The sequence below is a fragment of the Prionailurus bengalensis genome, chromosome X (assembly GCF_016509475.1).
Source record: "Prionailurus bengalensis isolate Pbe53 chromosome X, Fcat_Pben_1.1_paternal_pri, whole genome shotgun sequence".
In the NCBI taxonomy this organism is placed as follows: Eukaryota; Metazoa; Chordata; class Mammalia; order Carnivora; family Felidae; genus Prionailurus; species Prionailurus bengalensis.
The window spans coordinates 36,702,061-36,715,169 of NC_057361.1; the positions used below are offsets into that span (position 1 = coordinate 36,702,061).

Below are 13,109 nucleotides of genomic sequence, written 5' to 3' on the forward strand. Positions count from 1 at the left end.
GCCTGCTTCGGATTCTGTGTCTCCCTCTTTCTCTTCCCCTCCCTCTCTCTCTCTCTCTCTCTCTCTCTCTCTCTCTCACACACACACACACACTCTCTCTCTCTCTCTCTCTCTCTCTCTCTCTCAAAAATAAGTAAACGTTAAAAACAGCTTTATTGACATATAAGCGACATCTAATAAACAACGTATTTAAAGTGTACTCTTGTGAAACCATTAGCACAATCAAGATAAATACCATATCCATTACCCTCAAGATTCATGCCCCTGTATAACCTCTCCTTCCTGCCCCCTCCCTACCTCCTGACCCATCCCCAGGCAACTACTGGTCTTTCTGTTACTATAGAATAATATTTATGTAAGTGGAATCATATAGTATGTACCTTTTTTTGTTTGGCTTCTTTCACTCAGCAGAATTAACTTGAGATTCCTCTATGTTGCATTTCTTTTTATGTCCATTTCTTTTTATCACCCAGTAGTATTCCATTGTGTGGATACATCATAATTTGTTTACCTGTTCAACCTTGGTGGGTGTTTGTGTGGTTTCCAGTTTGGGGTTGTTATGAATAAAGCTGTTGTGATCGGTCATCCCCAAGTCTTTAGTATGGACATATGCTTTTATTTCCCTAGGCTTAGAATGGATGGATCAGAAGGTAGGTGTATGTTTAACTTTTAAAGAAACTGCCACGTTGTTTCCAATGTGGTTGTACCATTTCACACTCCCACCAGCAGTGTAAGAGGGTCCCAGTTATTCCATATGCTCTCTAACACTTGTTATGTCAGTCTTTCTAATTTTAGTCATTCTAATAGGATGCAATTCTAATTTGGATTTGCCTAACAATGAATGATGTTGACCATATTTTCTTGTGTTTATTTGCCTTCTGTATATCTTTTTTTGGTGAAGTGTTTCTTCACCTATTTTGCCAATTATTAATTAGGTTATCTGTTTTCTTATTGAGTTTTAAGAGTTCTTTATATATTTTGGGTACAAGTCCTTTATGAGATACATACAGAGAAAATATACAGATGTGTTCTCCCAGTCTGTGGTCTGTATTTTCATTCTCTTAACAATGTCTTTCAAAGAGTAGAATTTGTTTTTATTTTAATATAGCCTAAGTTAATACTTTCTTCTTTTTTTTTAATTAAAAAATTTTTTTAATGTTTATTTTTGAGAGAGCATGAACGAGCAGGGGAGGGGCAGAGATAGAGGGTGATACAGAACCCAAAGCAGGCTCCAGGCTCCAAGCTGTCAGCATAGAGCCCTACATGGGGCTCGAACTCATGAGCCGTGAGCTCATGACCTGAACCGAAGTTGAACACTTAATGCACTGAGCCACCCAGGTGCCCCCCAGCATTTTATTATTATTATTTTTTTAAAAGTTTATTTATTTATTTTTATGTGAGCACGTGCACACATGCAAGTTGAGGAGGGGGAAGAGAGAGAGAGAGAGAGAGGGAGGAAGGGAGGGAGGGAGAGGGAGAGAGAATCCCAAGGAGACTCCATACTGTCAGCACAGAGCCCAATATTGGGCTCAATCTCACCAACTGTGAGATCATAACCTGAGATGAAGTCAAGAGTCAGACACTTAACCAACTGAGCCACCCAGGCACCCCTCCAGCACTTTAAAAGATATAATTCTTGGGGTACCTAGCTGGCTCAGTTGGTAGAACATGCAATTCTTGATCTTGGGGTCATGAGTTTGAGCGCCACATTAGGCATAGAGTTTACTTAATAAAAAAAAATTTAAAAATATGTAATTCTATTGTCTTATGGTCTCTGTTGTTTCCGATAAGAAGTCAGTCATCATTTTTATTGTTGTGTACTCTATATAATGTCTTTATTCTTTGGATGCTTTAACGAATTTTCTGTCTTTGGTTTTCAGTAGTCTGACTATGATGTCCCTTTAGGAGTGTGTGTGTGTGTGTGTGTGTGCGTGTGTGATGTTATTTGGGGTTTTCTGGGCTTCTTGTTTTTAATTGAATTTTGAAAATTGTCTTCAATTATTTACCTGCTGTGTTCTCTCCTCTGGGACTCCCAATACATGCATGTTAGTCTAATTGCTTGATATCCCACGGGTCATTGAAGCTCCCACCATATTTTTTCCAATCTTTTTTTTCTCTCTGTGCTTCATTTTGGGTAATTTCTTTTTAAATTTTTTTATTGTTTTTGTTTTATTTTTGAGAGAGAGAGACAGAGTGTGAGCCGGGGAGGTGCAGAGAGAGAGGGAGACACAGAATCTGAAGTAGGCTCCAGGCTCTGAGCTGTCAGCACAGAGCTTGATGTGAGGCTTGAACTCGTGAACTGTGAGATCATGACCTGAGCAGAAGTCAGACACTTAACCGACTGAGCCACTTAGGTGCCCCCATTTTGGGTAATTTCTATTGACATCTCTTAAAGTACATGAAATGTTTTCTTCTGCTATCTCTAATCTGCTATTTTTCTTATTCAATGATTTTTTAAGAAATTCAAATATTGTAGTATTATTTCAGTACTAAGATTTCCATTTGGTTAATTTTTAAAAATTTTATTAAATGTTTATTTATTTTGAGAGAGAGAGAAAGGAGAGAGAGAGAGAGACCATGAAAAGAGGAGGGGCAAAGAAAGAGGGAAAGAATCCCAAGCAGGCTGCATGCTGTGAGCAGAGAGCCCCACACAGCCCCACACAGCCCCACACAGGGCTCTATCTCATGAACCGTGAGATGATGACCGGAGCCAAAATCAAAAGTCAGATGCTTAACCAACTGAGCCACCCAGATACCCCACATTGGGTTCGTTTTTAGAGTTTCCATATGTCTTCTAAAATTCAAATTCCCCATGTCTTCACCCATTATATCCATCTTTTCCTATAAATTCCTTGACATATTAATATTAAATTTTTGTTTGGTAATTCCAACATCTGGGCAGTCTCTGGGTCTGCCTCTAATTAACTATTTTTCCCCCTTTTGAAAAATGTCACATTTTACTACTTCTTCACATATCTAGTATTATTTGACTATATATAAGATATAGTAGTTATAAGAAATTCTAGATTCTCATATCTTCCTTCGAAGAGTGTTGAATTTTGTGTGGCATTCAGTTAATTTACTGGCAGATCACCTTGATACTGGGGAGGCTTAGATTTAGGCTTTGTTAGGGTAGGCCTACCTAGTTCAGTTTTGCCCTTTGTCCTGAGAAATGGTCTTCACTCCTAAGGTGTGGCCCTTTGGGGTTTCACTGGAAAGCCTGAGGTATTTTACAAGCCCGTCTAACTTGGTGGACCTTGAACTCTTAATCTGTCTCCCATTACTGGGAAATTGCTGAAATCTTCATGTAGTTCTTTTGGCCTTGAGTTCTCGGCTCCTTGGAGTCACCCCACATATATGCACTTGAGGACTGAAACAAGGATCTAAGGGGAGTATGTTTGCCAATTGTGTGGCTCCTTCTTTTCCATGTTTTCCCTCCTCAATTTCCAGCCACTGTGGCAGCTATATACTCTGACTTCTAACTTGTCAGCCTGATAAGACTCCTGCTTTCTGCTTGAGCTCTATTCCCTATCTGCAGCATGGACCTCATAATGCCCTCCCTAAGAGGAAAAGGCCGTTTTCTTTTTTATTTTTAAAATTTATTTTTTTTAATTCCAGTATAGCTAACATACAATGTTATATTAGTTTCAGGTATAAGAGGAAAACTCAGATAAATTGTGTCTTTACCTAGTTTGCTTCTCTCTCTCTTTTTATGTTTATTTTTCAGAGAGACAGCACGTGAGGGGCAGAGGTGGGGGGGACAGATGATCTGAAGCCAGCTCTGTGTTGACAGCAGACAGCCCAATGTGGGGCTTCTATCTGAGAACCATGAGATCATAACCTGAGCCAAAGTCAGATGCTTAACTAACTGAGCCACCCAGGTGCCCCACCTAGTTTACTTCTCTTAAGAGTTGTATCTACTCTGGTTGCCTATTTAGGTTGCTCTCCAGTGCCTTTAAATATTTTTTCTTTAAATATTTTCCCACAGTTTACACTAGCGATCAGCAGGAATGTTAGTCTGATACAAGCTACCCTGCCATTATTGCAAGCAGAACTCATACACTTAGTCTTTATATTGAGTAAACCAATACTGGCTTTTGCTTGTCTGTTCTGAGAACTTACTTGACTTAAATTTCACTAAATAATCCAGTAAATTAGTAATTCCTAATGGTCTATCAAAGTTCCAGAGGTTGAAAATAGGTCTGTAATAGTGACGACATCTTGAGTATGTAAACTTCAAAAAAAAAAACTTTATAATCTATTTTCTGAAACAGGGAATACAATCACATGGTTCAATATTTAAGAGGTAAAAAAGATACACCATAAAAAGCTTTAGTCCCATGGGGCGCCTGGGTGGCGCAGTCGGTTAGGCGTCCGACTTCAGCCAGGTCACGATCTTGCGCCTGTGAGTTCGAGCCCCGCGTTGGCTCTGGGCTGATGGCTCAGAGCCTGGAGCCTGTTTCTGATTCTGTATCTCCCTCTCTCTCTGGCCCTCCCCCGTTCATGCTCTGTCTCTCTCTGTCCCCAAAAAAATAAACGTTTAAAAAAAAAAAAAAAAAAGCTTTAGTCCCACCCCTCTTGCGTGTGTTTTTAAAAAATTGTCAGCTCCATTTTTTAATCTAATCCCTGTCATAATCCTAGGAATTCCTTGACAAAGAAGTTTGTTTTGTTTTGTTTTGTTTCATAAATAAATGATATCCTCCAGCAGGAATCATTACAGAGGAAGGCATCAATTCCATTTATTTCTGCAAACATTTCGTGTGCCCGGAACAATGTTAGCTATTGTGGAGTAGAAACGTGAGTCATACAATTGAGAGTGCACTTCTCTTAATTAGAAAGGAGAAGAGAGTAGAATGAAGGACTATTTGTAAGGAAATCTGATGCCTTCTTCTTGACCCAGTTGGAAGAGTTGATAGAAAAAGGTCCCACCCCTGTCCAGCTGACGCCTGGAGTTAAGGTTATATTCTTGGCCCTGTCTCTCTAACAGGGTGTCTCTCTAGCCCAACTGCTGCCCTGTTTACAGCCAAGTTCAGCACAGGGTCCAAGAACCTTGCTGGAAGCTTGGTGTCTAGTTCACAGTTCTTAGGGAGAGGAAAAAGCTAAGTCAAGCCTCTGTAACTTCAGAATGTTGAACTAGCTACAGTTTACAACAGAAGGGCTGCTCAAAGGGCTGAGTGTTCTCCAGCCAAGTCTGAAAGAGCTGAACCCCTTCCTAGCAGCTGTAAAAACACGCCGTGTCCACAACAAATGTGCCGAAAAGACACCGGAAGTTGAACAAAACCACAGAGGCAGCAGCAAGAGTTCTGCGCACTCCCTGTGTGACTACACCTTCAGGTTCCTACAGGGGCTGGGACTGGCAAGGCAGGGTAATGTGTACACAGTGGAAGGGACTGAATGGTAGGTCAGGGGTGTCTGTTAGCAATTTGGGAATACTGCTGAGGAGGAACAGAAATTATGAATATCAGTGGTCAGGTTTACATCTGGGTACCTTTGTTCCTCTGCAGGAATTTCAGATCGAGCACATTCCACCTGTGAGCCTCCCTTGGCCAGAAAATAAAACTTGCGCATCTTCCCTGCTGCCTTTTCCATTAGAACTCAAGATGGGGCTTGGGACCCCTGGCTACCATTCTGTTTTGGTGCAGGTGGCAAGCCTACTGGAGGGCTTTTGAAGTCTTTATCTGATCCTCCATTCAAATGCTCAGAACAGAATTAATTTTATAAGCACCATTCTTTCCCGTGATAACGTATAAAAGCCTTTAGAGGGGCGCCTGGATGTCGCAGTCGGTTAAGCGTCCGACTTCAGCCAGGTCACGATCTCACGGTCCGTGAGTTCGAGCCCCGCGTCGGGCTCTGGGCTGATGGCTCAGAGCCTGGAGCCTGTTTACGATTCTGTGTCTCCCTCTCTCTCTGCCCCTCCCCCGTTCATGCTCTGTCTCTCTCTGTCCCAAAAATAAATAAACGTTGAAAAAAAATTAAAAAAAAAAAAGCCTTTAGAGGGCAAGGGATGGTGAATAAAAGTTAACTTCACAGTGTCCACAATTATTTTCTGAGATATGTAAGAAGGTCATTGTTAGTTTATTTAGATGCTGTCCTTAGGGCTTAAATTTAGTGACTGTTAAAAAGAAAAAAAAAAAAAGATTGATAGGCTTCTCTTTCTTTCCAACCTCCTGTTCCCTAACTCTCTCTTCTTCATGAGGCTTAATTTACTCAGTGGGGTTTGTTTCAGGAATTGAATTCTTATGGTGGGAGGGACTAGAGCAGCACCAATAAAAATATAATGCAAGCCACATATATTTAAATTTTCTTTTCTCTTTAAAGTTTATTTATTTATTTTTGAGAGAGAGAAGAGAGTGAGTGAGCGGGGCAGGGGCAGAGAGACGGGGGATAGAGGATCCAAAGCAGGTTGTGTGCTGACAGCAGAGAGCCCCATGTGGGGCTCAAACTCACAAACCGTGAGATCATGACCTGAGCTGAAGGCTGTCGCTTAACTAACTGGGCCACTTGGTGCCCCTTAAATTTTCTAAGTAGCCCCATTAAAAACTGTAAAAAGAAAAGGATGACATTAATTTTAATATTTCAGTTAACCAAATATATCTAAAATATCTTTTCAATGTGTAACCAATACAACAATTATTGATGAAACAATTTATCATTCTTTTTTTGGTACTAAGTCTTTGAGACCTGGTGTGTATTTCACACTTCCAGCACATCTCAATTCAGGATAGGCACATTTCAAATCTTCAGTAGCCACATGTGGCTGGTGACTACGGTATTGGGCAGTGCAGGGCTAGAGCACAGGCCCTGGTGAAGCCCTCCAGGTCCCCCCTCTGCATGCAATGATCCCTCTAGGCTGAATTCCAGGAGAGCACCCAGTGATGTTACAGGCAGGAGAGGGTTCAGAATGGGGTCAGATGCCGGAATCCCAGCTGGGTTTTGCTGATAAAGACAACTGGAAAGCAAAGGGTAGGGCGGCGTGGGTGGGGAACGTGTGTTAAGGTCTGAGAACTGGGAGGAGGCCCTTCGAAGGGCACGGTTATGCAGGAGGTACGAGAACTTGGTGGAGGGCCGAACCCAGCCACATGGACAGGTGGGACCTTACCTGGGGTGACCCCTGAGCTGACGGCTGTTCCTTTTCTGTCTTCTCGCCCCCCCACCCCACCTGCCAGCGGTAGTCCTCGGCCTGCCCAGTGCCTGGGCCGAGGAGGCGTGCACGCGCACCTGCCCGGCCGCCTGCGCCTGCAGCAGCACCGAGCGCGGCTGCTCCGTGCGCTGTGACCGCGCCGGCCTCCTGCGGGTGCCGGCCGAGTTTCCGTGCGAGGCAGCCTCCATCGACCTGGACCGGAACGGCCTGCGCTTCCTGGGCGAGCGGGCCTTCGGCACGCTGCCGTCGCTTCGCCGCCTGTCGCTGCGCCACAACAACCTGTCCTTCATCACGCCCGGCGCCTTCAAGGGCCTGCCGCGCTTGGCCGAGCTGCGTCTGGCGCACAACGGCGAGCTGCGCTACCTGCACGCGCGCACCTTCGCCGCGCTCAGCCGCCTCCGCCGCCTGGACCTGGCCTCCTGCCGCCTCTTCACGGTGCCTGAGCGCCTCCTGGCCGAGCTGCCCGCCCTGCGAGAGCTCGCCGCCTTCGACAACCTGTTCCGCCGCGTGCCCGGCGCGCTGCGCGGCCTGGCCAACCTGACGCATGCGCATCTGGAGCGCAGCCGCATCGAGGCGGTGGCCTCTAGCTCGCTGCAGGGCCTGAGGCGCCTGCGCTCGCTCAGCCTGCAGGCCAACCGCGTCCGCGCCGTGCACGCAGGCGCCTTTCGCGACTGCGGCGCCCTAGAGCATCTGCTGCTCAATGACAACCTGCTGGCCGAGCTGCCTGCTGAAGCCTTCCAAGGCCTGCGCCGCCTGCGCACGCTCAACCTGGGCGGCAACGCGCTGGGCCTTGTGGGGCGCGCCTGGTTCGCCGACCTGGCGGAGCTTGAGCTGCTCTACCTGGATCGCAACAGCATCGCCTTTGTGGAGGAGGGCGCCTTCCAGAACCTCTCGGGCCTCCTTGCTCTGCACCTCAATGGCAACCACCTCACCGTGCTGGCCTGGGCTGCCTTCCAGCCTGGCTTCTTCCTGGGCCGCCTCTTTCTCTTCCGCAACCCGTGGCGCTGTGACTGCCGCCTGGAGTGGCTGCGGGACTGGATGGAGAGCTCCGGGCGCGTGGCCGACGTGCCGTGCGCCTCCCCAGGCTCCGTGGCCGGCCTGGACCTCAGCCAGGTGGCCTTTGCGCGCACTTCCGATGGCCTCTGTGTGGATCCCGAGGAGCTGAACTTCACCGCATCCAGTCCAGGCCCGTCCCCAGAGCCTGCGGCCACCACCGTGAGTAGGTTCAGCAGCCTCCTCTCCAAGCTGCTGGCCCCAAGGGCCCCGGTGGAGGAGGTGGCCAACACCACCGAGGGAACACTCAACACCTCTCTGTCTGACAGCCTTCTCTCCGGTGGGGTCGTTGTTTTGGGCCACAGCACCTGGTTTCTCCTCGGCTCTGGTCTCCTGCTCATCGTGGTGTTTGTCCTACACATGGACTGACCTTGCCTCACTGGGGTGGCCCAGATTGCCTTGACCAGCGGAGGAAAGTTGCGTTAACTGGCTTGAGGTGTTTGTGGTGGGGGAAGAGGGGAACTGGATGGGGCAGGTGGTGAAAATTTCAGCCCAGGATGGAAGGGACAGTTTACTTCCAGAGATGGTCCTAGGAGGAGGAGAGCCCTGGGCAGTGCCACACCGGGATGGGGTGAAGGTGGGGAGAAGAATGGATTTATGCTCATGTCACCTGGGCATCAATTGGACAAGAGAAGCAAGAGTGAACATGGGCCCTCCAGTGAGAAGACTAGGAATTGGAAGCTCTTAGGGCTACAGGGCTCTACCCCCATCCCTTGCCCCCATCTTCCAGGACACAGAGACTGCAGTGCCTGAATTAGAGTCAATTCAGTGGCTAAATACTAAGAACTGTGCTAGTTTTCCTGGCAGGACAGCCCATTAAGCCCAGTTCCTTTGTTTTCTACCACAATTGCCCTCCCCCTCCCCTAGGGGCAAGGGCCACTAGGATCCAGAAAGATGGACAGGACAGGAGAGAAGGGGGATGTGAGAGGGACTTAGACTCGAGAGAGGTGGCCATGGTTCCTGGGGTCTGGAATGTGTTAAGAGGCATTGAAAACAAAGACCCGTTTCACTTACTCCACAATTATTCCCAGGGGTGGCCTTAGCCACAAAGCAACTTTAGGGCAGGGTAGGGGAAAAAAGAGGGGGAGCGGGTTTCTGTATACAAATAAATGGGTAAAATCCTAAGATTAAAAAAAAGAAAAACGTTAAACAAGTTTTTGTACCTCAGGAGTTTTTTTTAAGAGTCTTTCATATGCAAACATGCATTGTGAATCTCCAGGAAGGCCACAAAATCCTCTTTTCTTAGGTTTTGTGGGAAGAGTGTCCGGAGGACAGAGATGCTGTTAGTAGGGCAGGGAGTCTTCAGCTTGGATGATCCCATTAGGTGCGGAAATCATTATGGGCGGCACACTTTGGGGCTGACTAATGGCCAGGAGGAAAGGAGGCAGCCAATAGCTGGGAAGGTGGCCTGACAGATTTCCCAGGGTGGGAGTTGGCCAACTCTAAGCCCCCAGGCCTGAGTGCCAGGGCAAATTCTGTATGTCTGCTAAATACTTGCTCAAGCAGTTCTCCACGCACAAGTAATGATGACTTCATTCGTCAACTTGCTGGAAATCCGCAGTTTTAATGTCCTGAATTCCTCTGTCTATATTTACAGAGCTGGGTTTTCAAAGCTCACATAATTCAGGGTGCACCAAGCTGTCAGGTCTTCATGGTGATAGTACTTCTGTGTCTGTAGGTGATAGTAAACATTAGAAATGTTGCAGAAAGACCTCTGAGGGTAGGAGTGTTCAAACGGGCTGTGACCATTAGTGGTCAATCAACTCAATTTAATGGGTCACAACCAGCGTTCAAAAAAAAAAAAAAAAACCAACCAAGGTAGAATAGAACAGAAAAGACAGAGAGTCTCACATGTAACAAGTATTGTTTTGTAAAACTTGACTTGTATGCATTTATTCATATTATATGTGTATGTATGTATGTTGTGTCTGGATTGCTGCGTACAATTTATATTTTATTGTAGGCTGTTGTTTTTTTCTCTTGTGGGCTATTGTTAAGAAAGTTTGAAAGTCATAATCTGGAGCCTGCATGATTTTTAAAAACTTTTTATTTTGAAAAGTCTCAAACTTACAGAAAAGTTGCCAGAATAATAGAATGAACACTTTGGCCATTCACCTAGGTTTCCCAGTTGTTAACATTTTACTGTATTTGAGGTATATAGTTTGAGTTAGTTGTAAACATCACAGCCCTTCACCCCTAAATACCATAGTATGTATTTCCTAGTCAGGAACTTTATCATTGATAGAATAGTATTATTTAAAATATACTCTATAGTGAAATTTCAACAGTTGTCAAAATGATTTCCTAGGCAGTCACTCTATTTTACTATTAGTCGCAAAAAAAAGGTTCCTTGTGTTCACTTGATCACAGTACTCAAAATTCTAAATCCTCTGACTGACTTTAATGTTTTACAATGAATTCGTTCTCCAAATGTCTTACTTTTCAAATGTGAGAACCAGATGAGGTCAGAAATGTTGTTTGTTCAAACCATGTGTCGTGGCTATGGTAACTGAGTAAGGATCACGAGAATCCTGGAGACCAGACCTCTGCGTTTGGGTAACCATGGAAGTCCGCAGCACACGTGCAGCCTGTGTTACTGAGGAACAAGATGCTGCCTGGGGAGGAATGTCCTTCCTTTCATTTGGAGCAGGTTCCTGAGAGTCAGCCTCAAAATACTGCTTCAGTTCTGCCCAGTGGTTAGATGGCCAGCTTTTTAATGAACATTTGTTTGGCTGAATGTTTTTGAACAAGTATCAACACTGAAATAGCCTCCGGGGAGACAGATTTTTATAGAACTACCCAGCCCAGTAGAATTCTGGGAACGTGGGAGTTACTTACTGCCAAACAGATCCAGAGTTGCCTGGAACAAGTTCCCCGTGAATTGTGGCCATTATGAGCTCTCATGAGAGAACGGGGAGTGAAGTTCCCAGTTTTGAGTTCATGAAGTTTCCCACCCCATCCCTGGCGGAAAGTACCTTGAGAAATGCCAAGGTGCTATGGATTCTGCTGAGCAAAACTACGTGTCGCCGTCTGGATGGACCATTTTATGCTGTGGCAACAAACGATCTCCAAATCTCAGTGGTTTCCTGAGGGTTATTTCTTATGCACATGTCCAACATGGGCTCGTGAGGGGGGCTCTGCTCTTTGCAGTCACTCAGGGACCCAAGCTGATGAAGGATCTGCCGTTTTCGGACACTGTTATCTAAACACGAGTTTTAGGGTTTGTTGCAACAGAGAAGGAAAGCTTGGGAGAATCATGCACCACTCTTAAATGCTTCTACCCAGATGTGACATGTGTTGCTTCTCACCCTTCATTGGCCAAAAATGTCACCAGGCCACACCTAACTCCAGCCAGGCAAGGAGGTGTGGTCCTCCTGTGTGCCCAGAAAGAGAGGAGAACTGGGGATGTTGATGAACCCTAGCAGTGCTCCGGACAGCTCACCCGATAGAGTCAAGCCTGGACTTGTCAGCACTGTTCGAAGCAATAGAGGCTGGAGAGGGAAATCTGGTGGGCAAGGCCCTACTAGGCTCACTCTTTCTCCCCTCCCAGCACCCCAGCTGGGCTTTGAATACAATATTTGCCAGTATTCCTCTAGCCAGTAGGAAGGCTGTGGCCTCATTGTATTGGTTCTTTCAGAAAGGGGAGAGGGGTCCATGGCCGGCTCAGTTGGTAACTTTGTGTGACTTTTGATCTTAGGGTCATGAGTTCAAGCCCCATGTTGGATGTGCAGCCTACTTAAAGTTAAAAAAAATTTTTTTTAAAGGAGAGAGAAAATGTAGAGACAAAAGGTTCATCTTTTCCTCTTTAAAAAATGTTTTCCGCATATTCAACTTACACTATCCAAATCTTTAGAAGCTTGATCTTTGGAAAATTCCCTCTCAGAAAGCTCCCTGGCTATTTCTAAGAGGTCCCCCTGCCACCTGTCGTTTTATGAGGATGATCAAAGCCCCCATCCACCCACCTCTTTGTCAGGCTACCAAAATGCTGCCCTCTAGAGGGCACTTGTCTGCTGGTCACAGCTGTCATTGGCCATCGGCTCCCTCTGCCAACTTCACCCCGATTTGATCCTCTGGCCGAAGGACAGCTTAGGTCCTCCCCCTTAATCCCTCACGGGACAAAAGTGAAGGAAATTTTTCCAAAGGGTTGGGTGTAATGGAAGAGAAGTAAGTAGCCCCTCTTACTAGTGTCAGATGTGGCTGTTGGTATAATCCACAGACCTCAAACCTCTCAGGGGCCCATGTGGCTGGGCTGGCTTAATTCTGCACCCCCCCCCACCCGCCCTAGAAATACCCAGGCCTAGCTGTGTTTCTGAGACCAAACTCCCAGGGAGGACTTTTTTCTTGTCCCTTGTAAGGCCCACTTCCGCATTCTACAGATAGTGGCCAGCCTTGCCCTCTGCAGCACTCCCCATAAGATGTCACACAAAGTCCCACAGCGGGGTCTAACAGAGCTGAAGGTGTTAGTCAAGTCCAGATTTTCACCTCACCCACCTGCCTGCCACCAGCCCCTTCTTCATCCCGGTGCCATGTTGCTAGAAACTGTGGCTCAGAGCTCAAAAGAACAAACAACAGTTCTGGGGACACCCGTTAGCCTAAAGTTGCACAGAGTAAATTAACATTTCTCTCTGCAAAGCCCCCACATCTGAGAGACTGGGAGACATAGCATTGATAAAAGATACAACAGCCCCCTCCTTTTTAAGTATATATATATAATAATATATTATATATATATATATATAATACTATAAAAACACACACACTAGTATTTTGTTTTTATATTTTGAAAGACACTCTGTTTTTCTGTTCTGAAATAGGACTCTTCACTTCCCTCTCTCACACTGTGTTCAGATTTGCCCCCAAGAGTGAGGGGGTGGGCCTTTCTATTTGCACGTGACCTGATGGCTTCACAGAGCAG

General features: G+C 46.0%; 1 protein-coding gene across 1 annotated transcript; it reads left to right on the forward strand.

The window, feature by feature from the left end:
- Positions 1-7,138: 7,138 nt before the first annotated feature.
- Positions 7,139-10,476, forward strand: NYX (nyctalopin; the record flags this gene model as incomplete). The annotated part of the gene is made up of 1 exon (XM_043569972.1): positions 7,139-10,476. A coding segment is annotated over one exon (1,425 nt), but the record flags the coding sequence as incomplete, so codon positions are not given.
- Between the last annotated feature and the right edge of the window lie 2,633 nt (positions 10,477-13,109).